Source organism: Schistocerca cancellata, chromosome 9 (genome assembly GCF_023864275.1).
Source record: "Schistocerca cancellata isolate TAMUIC-IGC-003103 chromosome 9, iqSchCanc2.1, whole genome shotgun sequence".
Lineage (NCBI taxonomy): Eukaryota > Metazoa > Arthropoda > Insecta > Orthoptera > Acrididae > Schistocerca > Schistocerca cancellata.
The window spans coordinates 143,875,211-143,901,714 of NC_064634.1; the positions used below are offsets into that span (position 1 = coordinate 143,875,211).

At 43.5% G+C, this 26,504-nt stretch overlaps 1 protein-coding gene across 1 annotated transcript in view; it reads left to right on the forward strand.

Annotated features, from left to right (window-relative positions):
- The first annotated feature begins 5,185 nt into the window (after window positions 1-5,185).
- Window positions 5,186-26,504, forward strand: part of LOC126101443 (lysosome membrane protein 2-like) — a 225,405-nt gene continuing 204,086 nt past the window's right edge. Inside the window, exon 1 of the mRNA XM_049912098.1 lies at window positions 5,186-5,356. Within this exon, the coding sequence (XP_049768055.1) occupies window positions 5,260-5,356 (97 nt within the window). The 5' untranslated portion in view covers window positions 5,186-5,259. The remainder of the gene's footprint in view (window positions 5,357-26,504) is intronic.

Genomic DNA, 26,504 nt, shown 5'->3' on the forward strand with positions numbered 1-26,504 from the left:
TGCGAAATTATGCAGTTGGCAACTGAAAAGGTTCCTATGGAAGAAGAAGGAAGGTTTCACTACCAGAACACTCCCCACAGGTTAGATCACCTACTCATCCGCGCCTGCGACAAGATAGCTCGGGTAAAACTGTACTGCTGATCGCTATGAGGAAGGCGTACTTTTATTTATTTCTGTATTGTATGTTTAAAGGCCTGTTACCTCCTGTTTTAAAACAGGTCATACATATTACAGTTTTCGTTGATACCTTTGTTGTAGTTTTTTGTTTTGTTTTCCTCTACCAAGAACTGATACGGATTAATTCATTTTTAAAATAACAATATTCTGAGGCTGAAATATAATTAAAATTTTGTTTGTTTAAGAAGAGTGTAAAAAGATGATAGGCTAGAGGAGAGATTTCTTAGTGCCATCACTGATTGAGGCTGGTGGTGAATGAATCACTCGGGATGGTCTCTTCGAGCTCAGTCACAACAAAATAGTTCACAGTTAGGAGCAGAGAGATGGTATTGCTAACCCTATGCATTAACATTAGGTATTCATCTACGTACAATATTGGGTACTTTCTCGGTTAACTTGCCAGCATCTTACACTACATTTACTCTAGTATTCGCTATCCTCGACTATTATTTTTTTGATATGTGCATTCTGTCAGTGTATTTTGGCGTGTTATGTCCCCAATGTTATTCAATTTGTATATTAAGCAAGCAGTAAAGGAAACAAAAGAAAAATTTGGAGTAGGTATTAAAATCCATGGAGCAGAAATAAAAACTTCGAGGTTCGCCGATGACATTGTAATTCTGTCAGAGACAGCAAAGGACCTGGAAGAGCAGCTGAATGGAATGGACAGTGTCTTGAAAGGAGGATATAAGATGAACAACAAAAAAAGCAAAACGAGGAAAATGGAATGTAGTCGAATTAAGTCGGGCGATGCTGAGGGAATTAGATTAGGAAATGAAACGAAGTAGTAAATAAGTTTTGCTATTTGAGGAGCAAAATAACTGATGATGGTCGAAGTAGAGAGGATATATAATGTAGACTGGCAATGGCAAGGAAAGCGTTTCTGAAGAAGAGAAATTTGTTAACATCGAGTATAGATTTAAGTGTCAGGAAGTCGTTTCTGAAAGTATTTGTATGGAGTGTAGCCATGCACGGAAGTGAAACATGGACGATAAATAGTTTGGACAAGAAGAGAGTAGAAGCTTTCGAAATGTGGTGCTACAGAAGAATGCTGAAGATTAGTTATCTAATTCTTAGTTATCTAATTCTTAGTTATCTAATGAGGAGGTATTGAATAGAATTGGGAAGAAGAGGAGTTTGTGGCACAACTTGACTAGAAGAAGGGATCGGTTGGTAGGACATGTTCTCAGGCATCAAGGGATCACCAATTTAGCATTGTAGGGCAGCGTGGAGGGTAAAAATCGTAGAGGAAGACCTAGAGATGAATACACTAATCAGATTCAGAAGGACGTAGGCTGCAGTACGTACTGGGAGATGAAGCAGCTTGCACAGGATAGACTAGCATGGAGAACTGCATCAAACCAGTCTCAGCACTGAAGACCACAACATCAACAACGTCTCATTCATAATTGTAGGTGTCTTATTCATCTCATCTTCCTTCTGCACCTGTTCCTCTTCTGTGTCATTGTTGTCGCTGTCATTGTGAGTGTCGCTGTCCACCCTCCAGAGATTATTGTTATGTTGCAAACAGGCGTGTATGTTACGTCTTGTCAGCAAGTACTCTTCATGTGTTGTTTTTGAAATACTATCTGTTAAACGTTTAATTGTGCCCACTGTGCTGGTTTTTTACTGGTGTTTACATATGTATGTCTGTCTCTGTGCAATCAAAGTGTAGTGTCTGTCTGTTGCTAGCGTACTGCCCGCAGAAGAAGATATTGTGATCTGGGGAACATTCTTGCCCGCACTTGCGTGTATAGGATGGCGCACGATATGTGATACCAATTGTTTCTTTCACAATTTACGACGCACATTAGATATCCCACTGGAATCTCTGCAGCAGTACCAGCAGAGCTTGCAAAAACAAATAAGTTACGAAATGACGTGTAATTCACGGTTTCTCTGCCTCGTGATGACTGGGTGTTGTGTGCTGTCCTTAGGTTAGTTAGGTTTAAGTAGTTCTAAGTTCTAGGGGACTGATGACCATAGATGTTAAATCCCATAGTGCTCAGAGCCATTTGAACCATTTGTAATTCACGGTACTGCCGCTAGGAGACTAGTAAGCAGCAATGGCTGACAATGGAAGACTGACGACACAGCAACGATAGGCAGTTGTGTTCCTTTTTCATGAAACGAAAAGCCTTGTTGTGACTCAGAGGCGTTTTCGACAACAGTGTAACACACGATGGGTCCCTTGCAAGAAGACCATCCACAGGTTGTATGATAAATTTGAACAGGAAAGAACAGTATTGGAAGCGAAGCAACCTCGGCCTAAACCTGTTTGTTCGCCAGAGAATATTGAAGCGGTACTAGTTGCTGTACAGAGAAGTCCCAGGAAATCGTGTAGAAAGGGAGCAGTACAACTGGGAATATCCAGACGCTCCGTTTATCGCATTATTAAAAGTGACCTCCATATGTACCCATACAAGATGACCTGTGCACAGAAGCTCACTGAAGAACACAAGCAGCAGAGACTATTATTTGCTCAGTGGGCGGAGGATAGGGAAGAAACTCTCAACAACGTTTGGTTTTCAGACGAGGCGCATTTTCATTTAGACGGTGTGGTTAACAAACAATATGTACGCTTTTGGGCCACTGAAAACCCGCAAATGCTTCATGAACGACAACATTATGCTGCGCAGATTACAGCGTGGGCAGCAATTTCCAGTCATGGACTTACTGGACTCTTTCTCTTTGAAGAAACTGTGAACAGCGAGCGTTATTTGAGAACGTTTCGCAATTGCTTCATTCCACAGCTTCTTGCTACAGCCTTGCCCTTCAACACGCAGTGGTTCGTGCAAGATGGAGCAAGGCCACATACTGCAAACACTGTGTTGGGGTTTTTACACGAGCATTTCGACATGCGGATCATTTTACTCAGGTTTCCAGGTCGCTTCTATGACGGACAAAATTGGCCCCCCATTAGTCAAGACCTCAATCCATGTGGCTTTTTTCTTTGGGGGCACCTAAAGGTAAAAATTTTCCCGAAACGTCCACGTGATTTAATGGAGCTCAGAAGACTTATTCTTCAAGCTTGCAGTGAAATTACGGAAGACATGTGCCGTAGGCTGATTACTAACTTCATTGATCGTTTGAAGGAAGTTAGGAAAGGAAATGGTGGACATATTGAGCATGTGCTGAGTTAGAACAAATCTCCAAGGACGGCTCTTCATTGTACACTACTGGCCAATAAAATCGCTACACCAAGAGGAAATGCAAATAATAAACAGATATTCATTGGACAAATATATTATACTAGAACTGACATGTGATTACATTTTCACGCAATTTGGATGCATAGATCCTGAGAAATCAGCAGCCAGAACAACCACCTTTGGCCGTAATAACGGTCTTTATCCGCCTGGGCATTGAGTCAAACAGAGCTTCGATGGCGTGTACAGGTAGAGCTGCCCATGCCGCTTCAACACGATACCACAGTTCATCAAGAGTAGTGACTGGCGTATTGTGACGAGCCAGTTGCTCGGCCACCATTGACCAGACGTTTTCGATTGGTGAGAGATGTGGAGAATGTGCTGGCCAGGGCAGCAGTCGAACTTTTTCTGTATTCAGAAAGGCCCGTACAGTACCTTCAACATGCGGTCGTGCATTATCCTGCTGAAATGTAGGGTTTCGCAGGGATCTAATGAAGGGTAGAGCCACGGGTGGTAACACATCTGAAATGTAACGTCCACTGTTCAAAGTGCCGTCAATGCGAACAAGAGGTGACCGAGACGTGTAACCAATGGCACCCCATACCATCACGCCGGGTGATACGCCAGTATGGCGATGACGAATACACGCTTCCAATGTGCGTTCACTGCGATGACACCAAACACGGATGCGCCCATCATGCAGCCCAAACAGAACCTGGATTCATCCGAAAAAATGACGTTTTGCCATTCGTGCACCCAGGTTCGTCGTCCAGTGCACCATCGCTGGCGCTCCTGACTGTGATGCAGCGTCATGGGTGACCGCAGCCATGGTCTCCGAGCTGGTAGTCCATGCTGCTGCAAACGTTGTCGAACTGTTCATGCAGATGGTTGTTGTCTTGCAAACGCCCCTATCTGTTGACTCAGGGATCGAGACGTGGCTGCACGATCCGTTACAGCCATGCGGATAAGATGCCTGTCATCTCGACTGCTTGTGATAGGAGGCCGTTGGGATCGAGCACGGCGTTCCGTATTACCCTCCTGAACCCACCGATTCCATATTCTGCTAACAGTCACTGGATCTCGACGGAAGCGAGTAGGAATGTCGCGATACGATAAACCGCAATCGCGACAGGCGACAATCCGACCTTTATCAAAGTCGTAAACGTGATGGTACGCATTTCTCCCCCATACACAAGGCATCACAACAACGTTTCACCAGGCAACGCCGTTCAACTGCTGTTTGTGTAAGAGAAATCGGTTGGAAACTTTCATGTCAGCACGTTGTAGGTGTCGCCACCGGCGCCAACCTTGTGTGAATGCTCTGAAAAGCTAATCATTTGCAAATCACAGCATCTTCATCCTTTCGATTAAATTTCGCGTCTGTAGCACGTCATGTTCGTGGTGTAGCAATTTTAATGGCCAGTAGTATAGTATATGTTCTTTTCAGATTGTATTGACAATAGTGTTTATATTCAAAAACAAAATAGTAACACATTTCGTGCGCTACCCCGTAGGTATCTCGAACTCGCGCGGTTTTTGCGCGTGAGGTTAGGTCCGTGTACGCCATGAACAACAATTCGCCAGTGTTGAAGGCACCGCTGCGAACCAATCCGTGTCAAGGCCGAGCGCACGGCGCGACCTCTAGCACCCGCGATCCGCGGAGACCTGAAGGTTAGGGGCGCGCTGCAGAAATAGTGAGGTCCGGGGGTGGCGACCGAGTTGCCGGACGCCGCCGAATGGCAATAACAGGAGCGATAAACGGACGCTGCGGCAGCCAATAGTTCGACAACGATGTGGCGTGTTGGCGGCGGGAGGCGCGATAACCCCGGGACCGATACGCGAGGCGGGCGGAGCGGCGCGGAGCTGCGCCGAGTCTTCCCCCGGACGGAACGCACAGCGGCCGACTGCTCTGCTCCGCTGCGTTACCCGAGACATGTCGGCAGCGAGAGCCGACTCCGCCACTGCGGCTGCCAACTACTCCCACAGCCGCGTGCGCAAGAGGGCTCCTCCGGGCCGACCCCTCGTCTGCCGTGAGTACCGCAGCCTTCATACTCACCTGTACTCCCCAAAGCGAGTGGTCTGACAGCGGCGTGTAACTTGTGACCTACGTATGGACTCCTCGGTGCACGGCGTGCTCGCTGCATTTTCTATAATACTATACAGGGTGTTACAAAAAGGTACGGCCAAACTTTCAGGAAACATTCCTCACACACAAATAAAGAAAAGATGTTATGTGGACATGTGTCCGGAAACGCTTAATTTCCATGTTAGATCTCATTTTAGTTTCGTCAGTATGTACTGTACTTGCTCGATTCACCGCCAGTTGGCCCAATTGAAAGAAGGTAACGTTGACCACGTCACTGTATGGAGAGTGTTACGGGAGAACCAGTTGCTTCCGTACCATGTACAGCGTGTGCAGGCACTATCAGCAGCTGATTGTCCTCCACGGGTACACTTCTGCGAATGGTTCATCCAACAATGTGTGAATCCTCATTTCAGTGCAAATGTTCTCTTTACGGATGAGGCTTCATTCCAACGTGATCAAATTGTAAATTTTCACAATCAACATGTGTGGGCTGACGAGAATCCGCATGCAATTGTGCAATCACGTCATAAACACCGATTTTCTGTGAACGTTTGGGCACGCATTGTTGGTGATGTCTTGATTGGGCCCCACCTACGCTCAATGGAGCACGTTATCATGATTTCGTACGGGATACTCTACCTGTGCTGCTAGAACATGTGCCTTTACAAGTACGACACAACATGTGGTTCATGCACGATGGAGCTACTGCACATTTCAGTCGAAGTGTTCGTACACTTCTCAACAACAGATTCGGTGACCGGTGGATTCGTAGAGGCGGACCAATTCCATGGCCTCCACGCGCTCCTGACCTCAACCCTCTTGACTTTCATTTATGGGAGCATTTGAAAACTCTTGTCTACGCAACCCCGATACCAAATGTAGAGACTCTTCGTGCTCGTATTGTGGACGGCTGTGATACAATACGCCATTCTCCAGGGCTGCATCAGCGCATCAGGGATTCCATGCGACAGAGGGTGGATGCATGTATCCTCGCTAACGGAGGACATTTTGAACATTTCCTGTAACAAAGTGTTTGAAGTCACGCTGGTACGTTCTGTTGCTGTGTGTTTCCATTCCATGATTAATGTGATTTGAAGAGACGTAATAAAATGAGCTCTAACATGAAAAGTAAGCGTTTCCGGACATACGTCCACATAACATATTTTCTGTTTTTGTGTGCGAGGTATGTTTCCTGAAAGTTTAGCCGTACCTTTTTGTAACACCCTGTATACCAGTGTTGTTGACAGTAAGGTATCAAGATGGCGCCGACCGCCGTGACTTTACGCAGCGTCGCAGTTTCTCACGTCGAAGGTCACATGTCCGAATCTCACTTGGAGAATATTGAAGGAGGAGGAGGAGAGGAGTTTCACTGTGAATGTGATGTTTTTTCTGTATCCTGCAAATATACAGAATGCGAAATTAGTCAAAGCAAAGCAATAATTAAAATAAACAATACAATAGATGGTGAGTGTATTCAAAGATGACTCGATTATAAATCTGGAGTACCTGCCGTAAAGGCTTAGGAGTCAAACACCACATTAAATAGTAATCTAATATATAAAAATGATTTTGTTTCTTCGTCTTCTATGTGTCCCTGTACTATTCACCAGGTTACGATGAAACTGAGGTGAGTTGTTGCGCTCACGCCTGCGAAGGTTTCTGTGGGAGTAAGAATCACTTACCGCCCATAAAGGTGCGTGTCAAAAGGTGGTGGACTAGAAGCTTAACTAGGGCACTTCTGGGGCAATTTCAGTCAAATTTTGTGTGTAAATGATTCGTTATGTGTATAATTATTTATAAGAAACCATTGTGGCGGTAATATGCCACAGGGGAGTGTTATGGGACCATTGCTTTTCACCTGTAGATAGTGTCGGAGGTTCCATGCGGCTTTTCGCGGATGATGCTGTAGTATACAGAGGAGTTGCAGCATTAGAAAATTGCAGCGAAATGCAGGAAGCTCTGCAGCGGAGAGGAACTTGGTGCAGGGAGTGGCAACTGACCCTTAACATAGACAAATGTAACGTATTGCGAATACATAGGAAGAAGGATCCTTTATTGTATGATTATATGATAGCGGAACAAACACTGGTAGCAGTTACTTCTGTAAAATATCTGGGAGTATGCGTGCGGAACGATTTGAAGTGGAATGATCATATAAAATTAATTGTTGGTAAGGCGGATGCCAGGTTGAGATTCGTTAGGAGAGTCCATTATCAAAGGAGGTGGCTTACAAAACGCTCGTTCGATCTATACTTAAGTATTACTCATCAGTGTGGGATCCGTACCAGGTCGGGTTGACAGAGGAGATAGAGAAGATCCAAAGAAGAGCGGCCCGTTTCGTCACGGGGTTATTTGGTAAGCGTGATAGAGTTACAGAGATGTTTAGGAAACTCAAGTGGCAGACTCTGCAAGAGAGGCGCTCCGCATCGCGGTGTAGCTTGCTGTCCAGGTTTCGAGAGGGTGCGTTTCTGGATGAGGTATCGAATATATTGCTTCCCCCTACTTATACCTCCTGAGGAGATCACGAATGTAAAATATGGAGATTCGAGCGCGCACAGAGGCTTTCCGGCAGTCGTTCTTCCCGCGAACCATACGCCACTAGAACAGGAAAGGGAGGTAATGACAGTGGCACGTAAAGTGCCCTCCACTACACACCGTTGGGTGGCTTGCGGAGTATAAATGTAGATGTAGATGTAGTCACTCCTGAAGATGGGAGTGAGTGTGAGAAGACGTGACATGTAAAAGTATTCGATATCGACCGATATTAGTGTGAAGTCCATAGTTTCCTGTTTCGCTAGTCTTATCAGTGACAGTCTTGACGAATTTCCACCCCTAGAGTTGCAGATACAAAAAAAAAATGGCTCTGAGCACTACGGGACTTAACATCTATGGTCATCAGTCCCCTAGAACTTAGAACTACTTAAACCTAACTAATCTAAGGACATCACACACAACAACCAGTCATCACGAGGCAGAGAAAATCCGTGTCCCCGCCGGGAATCGAACCCGGGAACCCGGGCGCGGGAAGCGAGAACGAGTTGCAGGTAGAGCGGTTGCAAAGACAGGGAGCTACCGACATAGCCTATATCTGTAACTCCTGAAAGAATGTCTACCAGAATTGGCATACATACCAGTTGCTGTCGAAAAAAAGTATATTTCACTTCCATTAAACGTTTGTGTCATGGTTTCATCGGTAGAAGAATTAGTTAAGAAACTTTCCCCATAAATTGTCGCCAAGTACAGAAATCACGTACGGCTTTTCCAACGTACCATTTTGGAAACAATAAATACCAACGTCAATGCAACCAGTTGCGAAATCAAGAAAGAAATTGTGGGCGAGTCTGTCACCTAAAAACGATTGACAGCCCCACGAATGCCGATGAAATTTTAAATTATTCAGCTGAGCTCCACCAGCTTGTCACTGGAGATCGGCACACCAGTATTTCTTTTGCGCAACATTAATCCACCACAGCTGTGCAATGGAACCAGGCTCCCTTTCAAAAAACTGATATCAAACGTCATTGAAGCGACACTTCTGAATGGCGAGTCGAAAGCAGAAAATGTGCTGCTTCCCTATATCCACAGCATTTCCACCGACATGCCATTTGATTTCAAACGACTGCATTTCCCCGTTTCCTTTAGTTCTCAATTACCATAAAAAAGGCGCAAGGTCAATCCCTCCAAGTGTCTGCATTAAATCTTGAATATCCATGCATTTTTCATATCCGGTAAATTGATTCTTTTACGTTGCTTCGAAAAAAGAAATGGTCAAATGAGCTACGGAACGTGTTGCTAATTAACTAACTTGATTCATTATATGTTCCATTTTCACTAGAGCGAGAGCCGAAAAAATCGTTTTTGCAGAAGATGGAAAACTCAAAAATATTGTATATTCCAAAGCACTTGAATAATATTTTTCAGAGTTAATTAAATGCACAAAATATCACTTTCTTTCATTTATTTTGTACATGTAAATGTGTTTGCTTTGTAAATGTGTGCCTACACAGAAAGAAAAAGAAGCCCTGCTATGCATGCCGGGCTCAGATAGAAATAATCGTAATGATAACTATAAAACAAACTGGCTGCTGCCAGTCTCAGTTTCAGACAAGACCAGAGTTGATGATATTGGTTCAATACAGTCGGAACTTGACATTGGAAATTTGTTTTGGGAATGGTCTAGTTGCCTGTGGAAACAAGGTGTGAAGGTACAGCAGAGTTTCCAACATACCTTTGTGGATGTCAGAATGATCTACATCGCTTGGAATGGCCAACATATCGCTCGGGCTTACATACATTTAATAACAAAGATGTCACACAACGGAGAAGCAACAGGACAGCGGTGACACTAGCAAACATGAGACATGGGTGTTGTATTTCACAAAGGATAACAAACAGAGTGATCATCTAATTACGAAATGAATTAATCCCTGTTTATTATAATGTTCGCTGATGACACAAATGAATTACAGATTATTAAAGGACATGTTACATCACCAGAAATGGAGACAATAAGAAAATTGACAACCGTTGACATGGGATAGTGCTAATCTAGCACTTGAATATTCCGGTAAAGATGGATAGTTTAGGTGAATCAGACAAGACCTAATCTACGCATATATCATGGGTAGATAAATCTGTGTTGGGCAGGTAGTGATCACAAGAGTCCTCCAGAAGAATGAAAAAAACTACAAGCTATCAACATTTCTGACTGAGCCTTGAACGAGCCTTCATTCACTCGAGAAAAGTATTAAATTCGTGAAATGTGGTAACCCTAACAATACAGTTACAAATGCACGGCATTTCTCATACCCTGCTCGCTAAGATGCGTTTTCTCAACGACATTCAGCACTCAGCCGTATGAAGCGTAGCGAGTACGGTGACCTGTCACAGATGCGATACATCAACTCTCTATCAGGTCAGCGGACGATATTCCCTTCAAGGTCCTCAGGCAAAGTCTCCTCCACCGCATCCCAAACAGAAGTACCATCTCCTCCCTTCAAGTCGGAGAATCCCGTGTGCCAATAACAAAGGCTCTGCAGGGTGCGATTCTAGGCGCTACAGTCTGGAACCGCGCGACCGCTACGGTCGCAGGTTCGAATCCTGCCTCGGGCATGGATGTGTGTGATGTACTTAGTTAGGTTTAAGTAGTTCTAAGTTCTAGGGGACTGATGACCTCAGACGTTAAGTCCCATAGTGCTCAGAGACATTTGAACGATTTTCGGGGTGCTGGACAATGAAACTTTTGTGACAATTCTTTGCCCCCCTAGTAAAGATTTCACAATACTGACCAATCGTTACTCACCCATACATGCAGTTCTTAACCAGTTCTGTGTTTCTCTCCCACTCCTCAACTAAGTTTACTACTCGAGCCAATACAATCTCTGGTGGCCTGAACTGCTACTTTTCAGTTTATATATATTAACGAATGCTCTTCCAAGTCCTTTGCTGTCTCTGACAGAATTACAATGTCATCGGCGAACCTCAAAGTTTTTATTTCTTCTCCATGGATTGAATGGTATGGACAGTGTCTTGAAAGGAGGATATAAGATGAACATCAACAAAAGCAAAACGAGGATAATGGAATGTAGTCGAATTAAGTCGGGTGATGCTGAGCGAATTAGATTAGGAAATGAGACACTTAAAGTAGTAAACGAGTTTTGCTATTTGGGGAGCAAAATAACTGATGATGGTCGAAGTAGAGAGGATATAAAATGTAGACTGGCAATGGCAAGGAAAGCATTTCTGAAGAAGAGAAATTTGTTAACATCAAGTATAGATTTAAGTGTCAGGAAGTCATTTCTGAAAGTATTTGTATGGAGTGTAGCCATGTATGGAAGTGAAACATGGACGATAAATAGTTTGGACAAGAAGAGAATAGAAGCTTTCGAAATGTGATGCTACAGAAGAATGCTGAAGATTAGATGGGTAGATCACATAACTAATGAGGAAGTATTGAGTAGGGTTGGGGAGAAGAGAAGTTTGTGGCACAACTTGACCAGAAGAAGGGATCGGTTGGTAGGACATATTCTGAGGCATCAAGGGATCACTAATTTAGTATTGGAGGGCAGCGTGGAGGGTAAAAATCGTAGAGGGAGACCAAGAGATGAATACACTGAGCAGATTCAGAAGAATGTAGGGTGCAGTAGGTACTGGGAGATGAAGAAGCTTGCACAGGAGAGTAGATGGAGAGCTGCATCAAACCAGTCTCAGGACTGAAGACCATAACAACAACAACATTAACGAATGAGGAGCCTTCTTACAACTCTTCAGGCCAGGGGTTATTCAACCCATGGAAAACGGCGCCGAGAAATCGGCCCATCGCATTACAAAGAGAAAGGAATCGCTGTCTACAATGAAGGTCTCTCGCTTCTCACGGAATGCGATCTTTATCTAACTTCCCAGAAGACGACTTATCAGCGAAAAAAACAAGGGATCTTTGGAGTATGTTTTTTGCGTATGGCACAGCTTGTATACTGTCTAGTCTCATTAATGTGACCACCTGTGTCATACGTTGTATTGTGCTGCTGCTAAAAGGCTGAATAACCACCTGGTGCAGTGCGAGACGTGCGGGAAGGAAGGTACCGACACGAATGTGGAGCCGTGCCAACTCCTGTGCAGAGGCGAACTGCGCCAGGTCTCTCGGCTGAGAATCGATAACCTGAAAAGCCCGATCGAGGTGGTCCCACAGAGTCTAAATTGGGTTTGAATACGGAAAATTTGGTGGCCATGGGAGTACAGTAAACTCATTCTGGTGCTATTCGAACCATGCTCGAACAATGTGAAGTGTGTGACAAGCTGCACTTTCCTGCTGGAAAATGCCATTGTGCCGAGGAAAAACAAAACCACATGTGGGTGTGGTAATAGTCCCAAAGGACACGTGCATACTGTCGTTGATCCGTTGCACCTTCCAGAATGGCGAGATCTTCGAGGCAATGCCACAAAACGTTCCACGCAGTATTACGCTCCCTTCTGGTAGCAGGGTGTATTAAAATACACTATTATATACATTCTCTAATTAATAGTGTATTTTAATACGACAGTGTGCCATCTTAGGCAATTTATAACACTTGTAAGTAAGCATTGCAAATAGGGATTCTTATACGGTTATATCACTCGTTATGTATTTCACTGTTATTGTCTAAACTGCTTTCAGAAAACCCTTGATAATGCCACTTTGAAGCCGAAATCATGATTGTGTAAGTGTAAATGTAACGCTTTAAATAAACAATAGTCTAATGGTGGTACTGACTTTAAAGAAATATATTATGACTGTTGCCCCGCAGTATGCAAAAATCTTCCTCCACTGTACGTATTACACAATACTGTAATTCTGTTTCATATCCTACCCCACTTAGTGTTTCCTGAAGCCCAGTAAGGGTATCATCCGGCACCGTCGAAAAGCATCTACACCTCCTTACTTCTTGTATGCCACTACACATGATGGAATGTAACATTGTCCAGACGTTCGCCTAACCCAAACCATTCTATCGGATTTCCACATGGTATAGCGTTATTCATTACTCCAAATCACTCGCTTGCAGTCATCCACTGTCCAGGAGCGTTGCTCTTTTCACCAAATCGAGCGTCCCTTAGCATTGGCTGCATAAATGTATGGTTTATGAGCAGACGCTGGACAGCTGTACCCCATTCTTTTAACTACCTACGCGCAGTCGTTGTTCAACCTGGAATGCTGGTAGTACTTCGGAAATCATGCGTGGTTGCTTCCACTGATGTCATGCAATTTTTTGTAGAACCACCCTCCGCGATGCTCGACTGTCCCCGTCCGTCAACACATGCGATCTGCCTGGTCTTGGGGTAACTTTGGTTTTTCTTCGAGTTTCCACCTCACAGTCACAGCACCAACAATTGACTTGGGCATCCTTAGAAGGGCTGAAATGTTTTTGATGGATATGCTACTCAGGTGACGTCCAATGACCAGTATACGTCAATAAGCTGTCTTGACCGACGTATTCTGCTGTACTCTACTGAGAACACAATTCTCTCGCCTCATTTTATACTGGCGGGTCCGTCTCTGGTGACATCTAGTGGTCAATCCCGCAGTACATAGGGGTGCCCGGATACTTCTGATCAGATATTTTATTAATGTTTTTACCTTAGAACAGCCTCTATGCAGCTAATTAAGGACACTATTTGTTTTGCTAAACACGGCTCTCCTCCTTTAAGGCAGCACTACTGTCTGAGGGCGCTGATATCGCTCTGGTTCACAAGCAGTACAACAAAAACACATACAGAGCAATATCATCACATTCAGCCACTGAAGATATCTTAATAAATTGCCGCGAAACGCGTCTGAAAAAACAAATATTGTGATAATTTAGCTGTATACAGGCAGTCTTAACCTAAAAGCATTCATACAATCTTTTCTAAGCAACTTCATCAATACTTTGACCTCTGTTCCATCTGGGAACCGACCGGATAAATGTGAGATAATCTTGGCTTAAAAGAGTGTTAAATGGAGAAGCCAAAGACGTAATATTTTGCAAAGTAAATGAACGTGGGAAGGCTTAGTGGCAAGTAAATGATAAATTCACCAACTGCTTCGACCTCCAACCTGGAGGACCACTAAATTTTTTTTCAGTGGTTTCTTCCTTTAGAAGTAGTTCAAACCTGAAACTGCATGGTAGTAAATGTTAGTTTTGGTCTGCCTCAGATGTTTTATTTCCCCAGTACTCCCCGTATAACGGGGGATGTTCCCCTATCTGTCATCTGAGTTTGGCTCCAGATGGGAGACTAACAACGGGAGTTTATTTAATGGAATTCTCCGCTATTAGCACATTCGAACTGATGCTATATGTAGAATATTTAAAACAATAGTTAAGAGCACTAATACATATGGTTCAGAGTTTGTATGATGACATGGTAACCAAACTCAAAATTAGTAGCTACAAATATGGGTTTGTGCAGACAATCATCAGTGATAGAAGGAAAAGAAGAAAGAAACGTTGAAGTAATCAGAGACTAAATGAATGTCGAAAATTAGGTTATTGATTTCATGTCAACGGATCGTAGGAAGAAAAGCTGCCAAAGTGTGTAATGGACTGGATTCCAAATAGAAGTAGAAAAAGGGTCGACCGCCTAATAGTTGCGTCAAGGGGATTTTGTCATTAATATTGGAGAAGAATATTTCTGCACAGCTATAGGGGAATACAGAAGAACCGAGAAAAAAATTAGACACAATCTATATAGGGTGTTAGAAAAAATATTCCGTGTTTTGCAGGACCAAAACGAGGTAAAAAAGTCCAGCAAACAAAGGCCCTAAAATGTGTACCTTAATAAATATAAGTACCGTTATTTTAAATTAATGGATGGGCAGGAATAATTGGCGACAGACTAATAGAACCTTACATATTACCAAACAGGCTGACTGGTGCCTAGTAACCATCTTGCCTGTCCTGCTAGAGAAGGCGTCGTTCCGGCAACGGCTGGAGATTTCATTCACACACGATGGAGCACCATCCCAATTTCCCAGACATATGAGAGAACAAATTACACAGACATTAAATCGGCCATGAATTAATTTGTCGGTGATCTCCAGGATGTTGGCCATCTCGTTCCCCGATCTTAATCCCTTGGATTTTTCATTCTGGGGATACTTGGAATTTTGGGTGTAACCAAGTCCGTTTAATGAGCTACAAGAAAGTATCATCAAGGCCTTCCAGTACAGTAGCGAACAGCTCTTAAGGTATGCATTTTAGAGCCCATTTTTACTGGACATTTTTTTCATGTATTCGTGCGTGCTGTCACCTCTTAAAATATGGATTTTTTTTAATTACTCTGTATAGGTGTAAACGTTGTTAAATCAGAAATAATGTTTTTAAATTTCTCTTTTTGGGTGTTTATCACGTAACCTGTTGCTTAATGTCACTCACAAAATTGTGGGCAACATCACCTGTAGACAAAAGTAGGCACATTCATATCTTAAATCGTACTCACACTCAAAGTTCACTTCTTCATTTGTTTCATTACTTCAATACGTCGATAATTGTTTCAGCCGTTAAGGGCCCTAACATGACAAATTATCAGACGAAAAGACAGACATCGCCCACGTCATATCTCCAGGGTTCGTGCCGTATTGTTCAGACTGAAGAAGCTGATAAAACGTTTGCAGCGTCAAATTAAACTGTTCGAGCCTAGGAAAAACAAGGAAGGGGAAAAAGTACGAGCTGACAGTATATTTGTAAACAAGGAATGTTAATTAGTGCAGCGACATGAAAAACATGTTTTTATACATGGAACAGAATAAAGTAGATGGCTTCTCCACTACCTCCAAGGAGTAATCTTTCCTGTCGGTTTCTCAAAACAAACAACAGTACTGATCAATAGTATTTGGCTTGATCGTCCAAGAGGAAGCAAACGTCGTCAGTTAGGGCTTTCAAGATTTCAAATAACAAAACGTGATTTTTTCCCTGATCACTTTGAAGAGAAACTATGGTTCATAGGCTTTCATTAGGAGAAAAGGAAAATTCGGTACGATCGCACCGGCTTGCTAGCTGCATACCCTGTACCTTAATGTCGTGTATTTTCTAGCCGTTGAAACCTTAGAATTTTTTTTACGTACTCTTTTCTCACAATGTGACCTTGTTGCAAACTGCAAAATTAATTAAAGACATGGAATTAGAATGAATACTAATCTAAATTATGAGTGTGAACAAAGGTATTAATCTAGCACGTTATTGCACTGGAATTACGTGTCCATTCGGTTATATCTCTTTTTGTCTAGATGAAGAGACTAACAGTAGTCTCGCATCATATTTGTATTCCAGCGGCTCTGGTACCGCATTTCCATCATTTTGATAACTTAATGAAAGCTTTCGCCTTGTTCTCCACTAACACTGTCCAAATTTTTAAGAAAAATACGTGGTGAATGTTCAGAAATTCAATCTTACGCTCATCAAAAAACCTCACAGCTTGAACATTCAAGAATGTTGCTTACAACAGAAGTAAAGTATGGGACTTTTTGCTGCCTAAAAACTTACTACGACCTCCTTGAATAGTTCGTAAGCCTACCTGAAACTCACGATCATTTCCATTTCAAATTTGGCATTTTTCAGAGGTCCAACAGCCACGACTTCAATTTCATTTCTGACACTTGAAGAAACTTCTTACACAGATATTTCAAACATTCTCAAAAAATGATTAAGGCTTTCACAAAGTGTTTCATTAGGCCCATCTTGTACGTAAAGGGGCTAATATAATTTTTTGTACTAGTTATCCTGGAAGAAACGGTACTAAGTGATGCGTGACTGCTTTTCATGGTGAATCTTGCCCACTGTATTGTGTCTTTCGAAAGTAATAGATTGGAAACAAATATGAGATTGAACTTAATTTTCTGGACAATCTGCGAAATATTCACAGGCTTACGATTTCGTCTTCGTTGCCATCAACATACACTGCAGATATAACATTTAGTGCAGCCTTTTCCTGGCAAAAGATTGATAACAGCTCCAGTTAAATGGTAGAATTTTCCTCGAATGTTTTTTGGAGATACAGAGCCACCAAGTTGCACGTTGCAATGATGAGAAGGCCACACCACTCTTTATGACTCTGCGTATTGGATCATTCCGCAGGACGCCCGAGCCTCTTGTACACAGACTATCGGAATGCCACGAAATTGTGACGACAGACGCGTGTTAACATTCGCGAGAGTTTCATGGGCTTTCCATCATGAGAAATACGTCGAAAAGTTCTACACTGAAGTGCCGAAGAAACTGGTATAGGCAGAGATATGTAAACAGGCAGAATACCGCGCTGCGATCGGCAACGCTCATATAAGACAACAGTTGTTAGACCGGTTACTGCTGCTGCAATGGCAGGTTATGAAAAGTTAAGTGAGTTTGAACCTGGTGTTACAGTCGACGCACAAGCGATGGAACACAGCATGTCCATAGTAGCTTTGGAGTGATTTTCCGGTACGACCGTTTCAAGATTGTGCCGTGAATATCAGGAATCCGGTAAAACATCAAATCTCCAACATCACTGCGACAGGAACAAGATCCTGCAAGAACGGGACCAACGACAACTGAAGAGAATCGTTCAGCGTGACAGAAATGCAACCCTTCCGCAAATTGCTGCAGATTTCAAGGCTGAGCCGTCAAAACAAGTGTCAGCATGCGAAACATTCAACGAAACATCATCGATACGGGCTTTCGGAGCCGTAGGCCCACTCGTGTACCCTTGATGACTGCACGAGACAGAGCTTTACACCTCGCCTGGGTCCGTTAACACCACCATTGTACTGATGATGACTGGAAACATGTTAGCTGATCGGACGAGTTTCGTTTCAAATTGTATCGAGCGGATGGAGATGTACGGGCATGGAGACAACCTAATGAATCCATGGACCCTACATGTCAGCAGGGGAATGATCAACCTGGTAGAGGCTCTGTAATGGTGTGGGGTGCATGCAGTTAAAGTGATAAGGGACCCCTGATACGTCTAGATACGACTCTGTAAGGTGACACGTACGTAAGCATCCTGTCTGATCACCTGCATCCATTCATGTCCATTATGCATTACGGCGGACTTGGGCAATTCCAGCAGGACAATGCGACACCCCACAAGTCCACAACTGCTACAGAGTGGCTCCAGGAAAACTCTTTTGAGTTTAAACACTCCGCTGGACACATTATTGATTATTGAGCATATCTGGGATGCCTTGCGACTTGCTGTTTAGAAGAGAACTCCACCCCCTCGAAGTTTTACTGATTTATGGACAGCCCTGCAGGATTCATGGAGTCAATTCCCTTCAGCACTACTTCAGGCGTTAGTCGAATCCAAGCCAAGTCGTGTTGCTACACTTATTCGTGCTCGCGGGGCCCTACACGATATTAGGCAGGTGTACCAATTTCTTTGGTTCTTCAGAGTAATTTCCCATCCCTACCTTAGTGCCGACACGGAAACGCTGCATGAGCCGGCATTATGCAGGGGTCCTGATGTGGACAATAGAAGAGCCAGTGACGTGCCATGCTGCGAAAACCGTAGCGTGTGCAAGTAGCCAAAGGTGTGGGTATCTCCACTACATAAATCGATCGCAAAGTTGACAACTCTGCATCCTGAAAACCAGAATAATTCTCCTGTGACACACTGGTGAAGGAACGAGGTCAGATACGCGGCAGGGCTTGTCATGTCGAGTGCATTTAGTAAAAACCAAGTGCAATTATCGAAACAGAACAAACACGCCGCCTTGTGCTTGTGTATACTGCCTCCTAAGGTACATTCCGCGTTTTCGAACTGTGACCCTGCTATGTTTGTACTGGATAATTAAAGTGCAGCAGCTACTCATGGAGTCCCAGTGTGGGTTATAATTATTATGTCGTAGCGAAACTTGGTAGACATGCTAAAGCGAAAATGCGGAACCGATTTACGCTGGAAAAAATTAGTTGTAATTTTGGACACCAGTTGCAAATCTGGCACAGACAGCATCTTGTTGACGTCTCTGATGCTCGTATTAAACAAACTATGTAAAGGGCGGTTAATAATAGAATCAACATTACGCCTTTCTCCCTTGTCTGACTTTTTCTGCCCACGTCTCATTCTAACCCATTACGTATGGAAACATTTCTATACGTGTTTCTTGCTGTCACAACCAAAATCGGAACTAATTTTTTCCTGCGTAAATTTGTTTTGCATCAACGCATTAGAATATGTACCCCAAGCTTCGCTACCATACGACAATTACTGGACCTCTGTGACTAGCTGCACTTTGCTTATAACCACCATTATAACCATCCGGTACATCAAAGTTTTGAAGCGAAGCCCCTTCTGCGTCCATTGCTTCAGGTTGTCTGGTTCTGGGTGAAGTGTTACTTGTGTGGGAAGCTGTGGTGTGGGACCTCCCGAACTGCAGCGAGTGCGGAGTCAACAGTGGTTACTCAGCAGTAACATTCTGTATTACCTGGTGCCTTCAATGCTAGTGGCCCAAAAGCTGGTTGTGTCTAGTAGGTAGCCTGTGACATCCCCTGCTGAGACAGCGGTGGCTGGTGCCGGAAGTGGCCTTGTTGACACAAGTCATCTCTTCATCTACATCCACATCTACATCTCGCTGCCATAAGCCCAAGTCAGGTGACGGAATACCGCTGGCGTCGGTGATTCTGACGGAAAGTGTGCAGCACCCACCCCACTCCTCCCCCCCTTCCCGTCGAATCTAGGACTATCAGAGACTGACTGGAACTCAGATGCACTCACTGGGCAACTTCGCCTCGGCAGATCCAATTTGAAGCTCGGAACCATCAGAGCTATCTGACAGCTTATAAACCACGAGCTTCGCCTAGTTGTTGACGCTATTCTATGAGGCTGGAATAGCTTAGTCTCAAATCACGTCTATGAATAGTATGGTATCATTGACATCCTTTCACCTTGAATTTTAATTCCATTCGTGAATCTTTCTTTTATTTCCATCGTTGCCCTTTTCTACCTTGTGTACGTGGTACTACCGCCATCTTTACATGTGTTTATCTTTGTCACCTCAGTGTATATCAGACGATAACTGAGTGAGACGAAAGCCGGTTACTAACTTACGAGAGTTAAGTCAATTATTATCCGCAATTTAGATATATTTTTATTTATTTTGGTAGTACTGTCGTTTTATGTTCATGACGCATGCTTTGTTTATTTGTTGTTATATCTTTGCGATTTTCAAGCTGCTAGGTTAGTTTCGTTATCGCTGTCGTGCTGTTAATCATGGTTGCTCCGCTGTCTATTTGCACCAAAGAAGAGCAACGTTCAGTGATCCGTTTTTTGTGGTCAGAAGGTGTCTCAGAAGCTGAAATTCATAGACGACTTTCGGTACAGTACGAGAACACTGTTTAGCCACAACGGAGTTTCTACGAATGGATTGAAACATCCGAAATGGTCACACAAGTGTTACACGCGATGTAGGAGCCGGACGATCGTTTACCGCCACAAATGAAGAAACCATTGGGCGTTCACGTGAAATGATTCTCTTAGACAGACGATTTGGGTTTTATAAAGTTTGTGCAAGATGGGTTCCAAAACAATTCACTGAGTTGCATAAACAAACGTGCTTGGACATCTGCAAAAAACATTTGTATCGCTATGGTAACGAAGGGAAAAACTTCTTAGACAGGATCATTACTCGTAACGGAACATGCATCCATAATTACGAGCCGGAGAGTAAACGGCGGAGTATGGAATGGAAACATCCAAATTCGTCGCGCAAGAAAAAGTTCAAGACCCACCCGTCGGCAGGAAAACTGATGCATACGGTTTTTTGGGACGCACAATGTCCAGTACTGGAACATTATAGGGAAAGGGCCACAACAATAAACAGTGTACGTTACAGCGAAAGGTGTAGTGTTGTTGCACGACAATGCCCGTCCGCATACTGCTGCCCACACTGCTGAAACGCTCCAGAAAACTCAAATTTGAAGTACTGGATCATCCTTCATATAGTCCCGATCTTGCTTCTTCTGACTGTCACTTGTTAGGTCCACTCAAACAGGCATTAAGGGGCCGTCGATTTGGATCGGACGAAGCAGTGAAAGAAGCGGTGCATTCCTGGCTCGCAGCTCAACTGAGAACCTTCTTTTATGAGGGCATCAGGAAGCTTGTACAACAATGGACCAAGTGCGTTGAAACGCAAGGAGACTATGTCGAAAAATGAAGTTCTTGTAGTTTCCTATTTGATTATAACAAAATTTTATAGCTACTTTGCGGATAATAATTGACTTACCCTCGTACATCAGTAGAGTGTAACATTCGCATTTCGTTTTTCTTAAACACGAAATTTTTTCTACCCGAAAGACCGGCCGGAGTGGCCGAGCGGTTCTAGGCGCTACAGTCTGGAACCGCGCTATCGCTACGGTCGCAGGTTCGAACCCTGCCTCGGGAATGGATGTGTGTGATGTCCTTTGGTTAGTTACGTTTAAGTACTTCTAAGTTCTAGGGGACTGATGACCTCAGAAGTTAAGTCCCATAGTGCTCAGAGCCATTTTTTTTCTACCCGAAACAGTGGGAAATAATTTACGTTTGATGGTATCTGGTCAAACCGTTGCAAGTGTCAGATACACAGGAGTAGTACAAAAATATAGAAACAATGCGAGAAATACATGATGAATCATAAATGCAATAAAACGTGCATGGTGAGTTGTTGTATCAGAGCCGGCCGGGATGGCCGTGCGGTTCTAGGCGCTACAGTCTGGAACCGCGAGACCGCTACGGTCGCAGGTCCGAATCCTGCCTCGGGCATGGATGTGTGTGATGTCCTTAGGTTAGTTATGTTTAAGTAGTTCTAAGTTCTAGGGGACTGATGACCTTAGAAGTTAAGTCCCATAGTGTTCAGAGCCATTTTGTTGTATCAGACAACAAACGGCGCCTCTATAATGCCCTTGAAAAATTGTTAGTCGCGGTCATAACGGTGTTTCTGTATAGCTGTGCGACCATTATTTGGAACCAAGTGAATTCCAACGTGGACTAATTGTTTGTGTTCGTATGGTGGATGCTTCCGTAATCCAGGCAGTCAAAATGTTTGTGATTTAAGAGGAACCGTACCAAAGATTTATACCACGTACAGGGAAAACGGAGAAATATCATCCGCTAAGACACAACGCGGCGAAAATTTGTGCAGTGATCGTGACAGACGGGCATTGAGAAAGACTGTGACGAAACATAAGAGGGCAACAGTTGCAAAGATCATTGCAGACGTGAATGCCGTATTCGCAAACCCTCTCGGCAGCAAAACAACTCAAAAAGGGCTCCATAAGCAGGGAATCGCAGGCGAGATGGAATTCCAAAACTACACATCAGTGGTGTAAAAGCCTGAAACAGGAAAACGAAGCCGTAAAACCAAGACTATGCAGCAATGGAAGAAAATCATTTTGTGGGTGAGTCTTGGGTCTTGTTTCGTACTGTTTCCAACTTAAGGTCGAGTTTCCTTTCCAAAAGTGAAAAATGTCGTGGTTTCGGTGGCAATTTGGGCAGCCATATCGTGGTATTCCATGGGTCCCACGGTTACTCCGCAATGTTGCATTACGGCTGAGGTATACGTGACCATTTTGGCTGATCAGGCCCATCACTTGGAACGATGCTATGGTGGCGCTGTGTTCTAAGACGACAGGACGGCTGTACATGAAGTCTTCACGGGTTGTCAGCCGAGTACCGTCGTCGTCTCGTAGCAACGTTTCGATAGAATGCGTCTCCATCATCTTCAGGCGAAGACAACCCGTAAAGACTTTATATATGGAATTCGCCGAGAAAGCCTGCACTCACACCACTTCGCCTGAAGATGAAAGAGACGCATTCCATCGAAACGTTGCTACGAGACGACGACGCTACTCGGCTGACATCCCGTGAAGACTTCATATATGAAATTCGCCGAGAAAGCCTGCACTCACATATGACAGGACGGCTGCTCACACAGCTGGCTTTGTGACCATCACATCTCCCGCAACTGCCACAGTCGTCACATCTCAATATCATTGAGCTTTTATGGTCTACTTCGGAGAGAAGAGTCCGTAACCTCTGTCCACCTTCGTCAGCGTTACCTAAACTTACCACCCTTTTGCAGGGAAGGTGTTATAAGATTCCCTTGAAAACGGTAAAGGATCTGTATTTGTCCATTTCGATATGACTGGAAGTTGTTTTGAATCCCAAATGTTTTTCTGCACTTTATTTTTCTCCACTTCCTGTTCACCAATGTAACTAAGTAACTTTCCTTAAAATTAACTGGTAGTCAAGAAGACTACACTCTGCATATGCCTCATACTTATTTTAAGTAAATAACTAATAAAGTAATGTTGCCAAAGTTTTGTTTCGTTCAGTACAAAACCGGATCACTTATAAACAAATGAAGTTACAAGAAATAAAAATGTTCAAATGTGTGTGAAATCTCATGGGACTTATTTGCGAAGGTCATCAGTCCCTAAGCGTACATACTACTTAACCTAAATTATCCTAAGGACAAACACACACACCCATGCCCAAGGGAGGACTCGAACCTCCGCCGGGACCAGCCGACAATAAATAAAAATATCTCCTCTAATTGCGCTTACGACACCTTGTGTTCTTACGGTCAGTGCATACTGTGAGGCCACGCCTTGATAAGGTTTTCATTCGCCTCTCGCTGACTTCTAATTGGCGTCTTCTAAAAATTTTTGTGAACGTCTCGTAGGACATGTAACTAACATTTTGTTTATCTTAGTGCGCTGGCTTAGGACACGAGCTGAAGATTACGACAGCAAAAACAACTAACTTACATAACACATACACAGATAACCTCACTGCTTACAAATTGCATAATGCCCATTATTATATCAGATACAGCCATCTGTTTACAACAGCAAGTTACCCATTTCCCAGGAACAAGAGCAGACTGTGTGCTTAATAATTAAGACTTGCGATGCTTACGTATTCGAGAGGAACCCAGTTTTGCCATGTAAGATGTTTCATGCGAAAGACAGGCTCGAATACTTACAACATTTGTGACACATTTATTATATTTTTCATAACCCATTAGTAAAGGCAAACCATTGTACTTACTTGGGAGAAATATGCATATTACGAGTACTTCATTACTTCGAATTCTAAGGCTATTACTTTTCTTATTCTTGTTTATTAATTATTCAATTGAAGTCATCATCTTAGAGCGATTCAGCACTCTGGTTCCTTTCTCTATCACTGGTACTACAGTTTTCACGGTAACAAACACTCCTCAACAGAGTCTTCCCAAAGCATGTGCGAATGTTCGTAATGAATTTGGAAGGTAGGAGATGAAGTACTGACGGCACAAAAGCTGTGAGGGCGGGTAGTGGTTCGTGGTTGGATAACGCAGTCGTAATTGGCGCGGTAGCTCATCGTGTTCGGTTAGGGACTGGACACACTTTGTAATAAACTGAAGTTTGCACCGATGGATTCTGAGAGGTGTCGTGTGACATCCGCACAGAACTGCTGACGAAAAACGACGAAGAACTACGTAGTTACAACTAAAACAAAAGCCAGTAGAGCTGTTGCGCACGAAAGGTAGATGACCCATGTTCGAATCCCGGTCTGGCACACGGTTTCAATGCGCCAGGAGGTTCTAATATATCTAATATAATTCCTTAGTTGCTTTCCTCGATTTTCGTTTTTTTCCCTTGCAGCCTGACTTCCAACACGTCTTGAACAAGCCCTCTCGCCAGTGTATGTCCAGTCCAGGGGAGTCAGCTACATTTTAATTCCTTCACAGGCACTGGTTCTTCGTCTGAAATTGATATTCAGTTTATTAAGGCAACATGAGTAGTTGAAACAAATATACATTTCATTTGTATGCAGTGCTATTAATTTACATATTCTGCTACTGTATATGTAGAGGCTCTGACCTGGGCACCTTATGTTCAGTGTGTGTGTGTGTGTGTGTGTGTGTGTGTGTGTGTGTGTGTGTGTTGCTAACGACGTACACTTCAATAGTATTAACTTGTTTAGTGCTATGTAGTGTTGCCTACAGCGAGATGTATCTTGTGATATCTATACTTCAGTGTGTGTGTGTGTGTGTTGTCCGGCCATGATTATTAGTGAGTTTTTGTTTATATGCATCTGGTCATTTATCCATGATTCAAATGGCTCTGAGCACTATGGGACTTAACTTCTGAGGTCATCAGTCCCCTAGAACTTAGAACTACTTAAACCTAACCAACCTAAGAACATCACACACAGCCATGCCCGGGGCAGGATTCGAACCTGCGACCGTAGCGTTCGCGCGGTTCCAGACTGTAGCGCCTAGAACCGCTCGGCTACCCCGGCCGGTAGGTCATTTATCAGTCTTTGTTCTCTGTTAGGGCTTTTTGAATGTGACAGTTTTCTTGTATGGGGACAGGAATTTACTGTGGTTATTTATTCTGATAATTCTCAGGCGCTGCAGTCATGGACTGTGCGGCTGGTCCCGGCGGAGGTTCGAGTCCTCCCTCGTGCATGGGCGTGTGTGTTTGTCCTTAATATAATTCAGGTTAAGTAGTGTGTAAGCTTAGGGACTGATGACCTTAGCAGTTAAGTCCCATAAGATTTCACACACATTAGAACATTCAATTCTTAGGCCTTCCTCCGTATTAACAAGGCGATGGCAGTATTACTTTAAATATTCTGCAAATGTGTAGTGCTTAGTATAATTATTCTAATAACTAATATGGTATTTATATCTTGTGCTAATATTTCCGCTTGTCATCCCATGCATTGCAGCTTTGACATTTGAGTTGGTAGCCGGCCGAAGTGGCCGTGCGGTTCTAGGCGCTACAGTCTGGAGCCGAGCGGGCGCTACGGTCGCAGGTTCGAATCCTGCGTCGGGCATGGATGTGTGTGATGTCCTTAGGTTAGTTAGGTTTAATTAGTTCTAAGTTCTAGGCCACTGATGAACTCAGACGTTAAGTCGCATAGTGCTCAGAGCCATTTGAACCATTTTTTTTAGTTGGTATGTGCCTAACTCTTGGATCTGTTTCTCTTGTTGAAAGGAATGGAAAAGTTATGTACCCTTTTTAAGCAAATCAGTATTCACGAATTCTATCGTGACTGTACTGCAGCTCTCAAATGAGAAGTTGGAAGAACACGAAAGAAACCATTTCATACGTAAAATGACAAATTAAAGAGATATTACGCAGCTGCTACGACTAAAAGGTGCACGTTGTCGCGAAAGACGCGAAAGGTTGTAGTAATGGACCAAAAGATATATCGTCGTAATTTTGGAAACGCTGTTCTTCCTCCGGGATTGGACAGCGGAGGCTATTTGGAGAATGTCATCGAGCGAGTGTGGCCCGCTTCGCCTTGAACGTCTACACCGCTTACTGTCAACACAAAAAAAATCTTACACGCATGGCTGCCTGTTCCAGACGATAGGCGATATCCGTAACCCATTTCTATAAACACAAAAAATGATAGTAATTATTGACTACACTATTGGAACTGCCTTGTAAATTTCCGTCTCACATTTGTATGCACTTGCAACAGGTGAAATTTCAGTACTCATCCAAAAGTCACCATGTAAACAAGTCCAGTAAACCAATAATAATTTCAGCAAAATATTTTCCTCTCTCAATTTTATTGTGTTCGTACAACATTACTTTCTCCGCTCATGGACGTACCGTGATTTT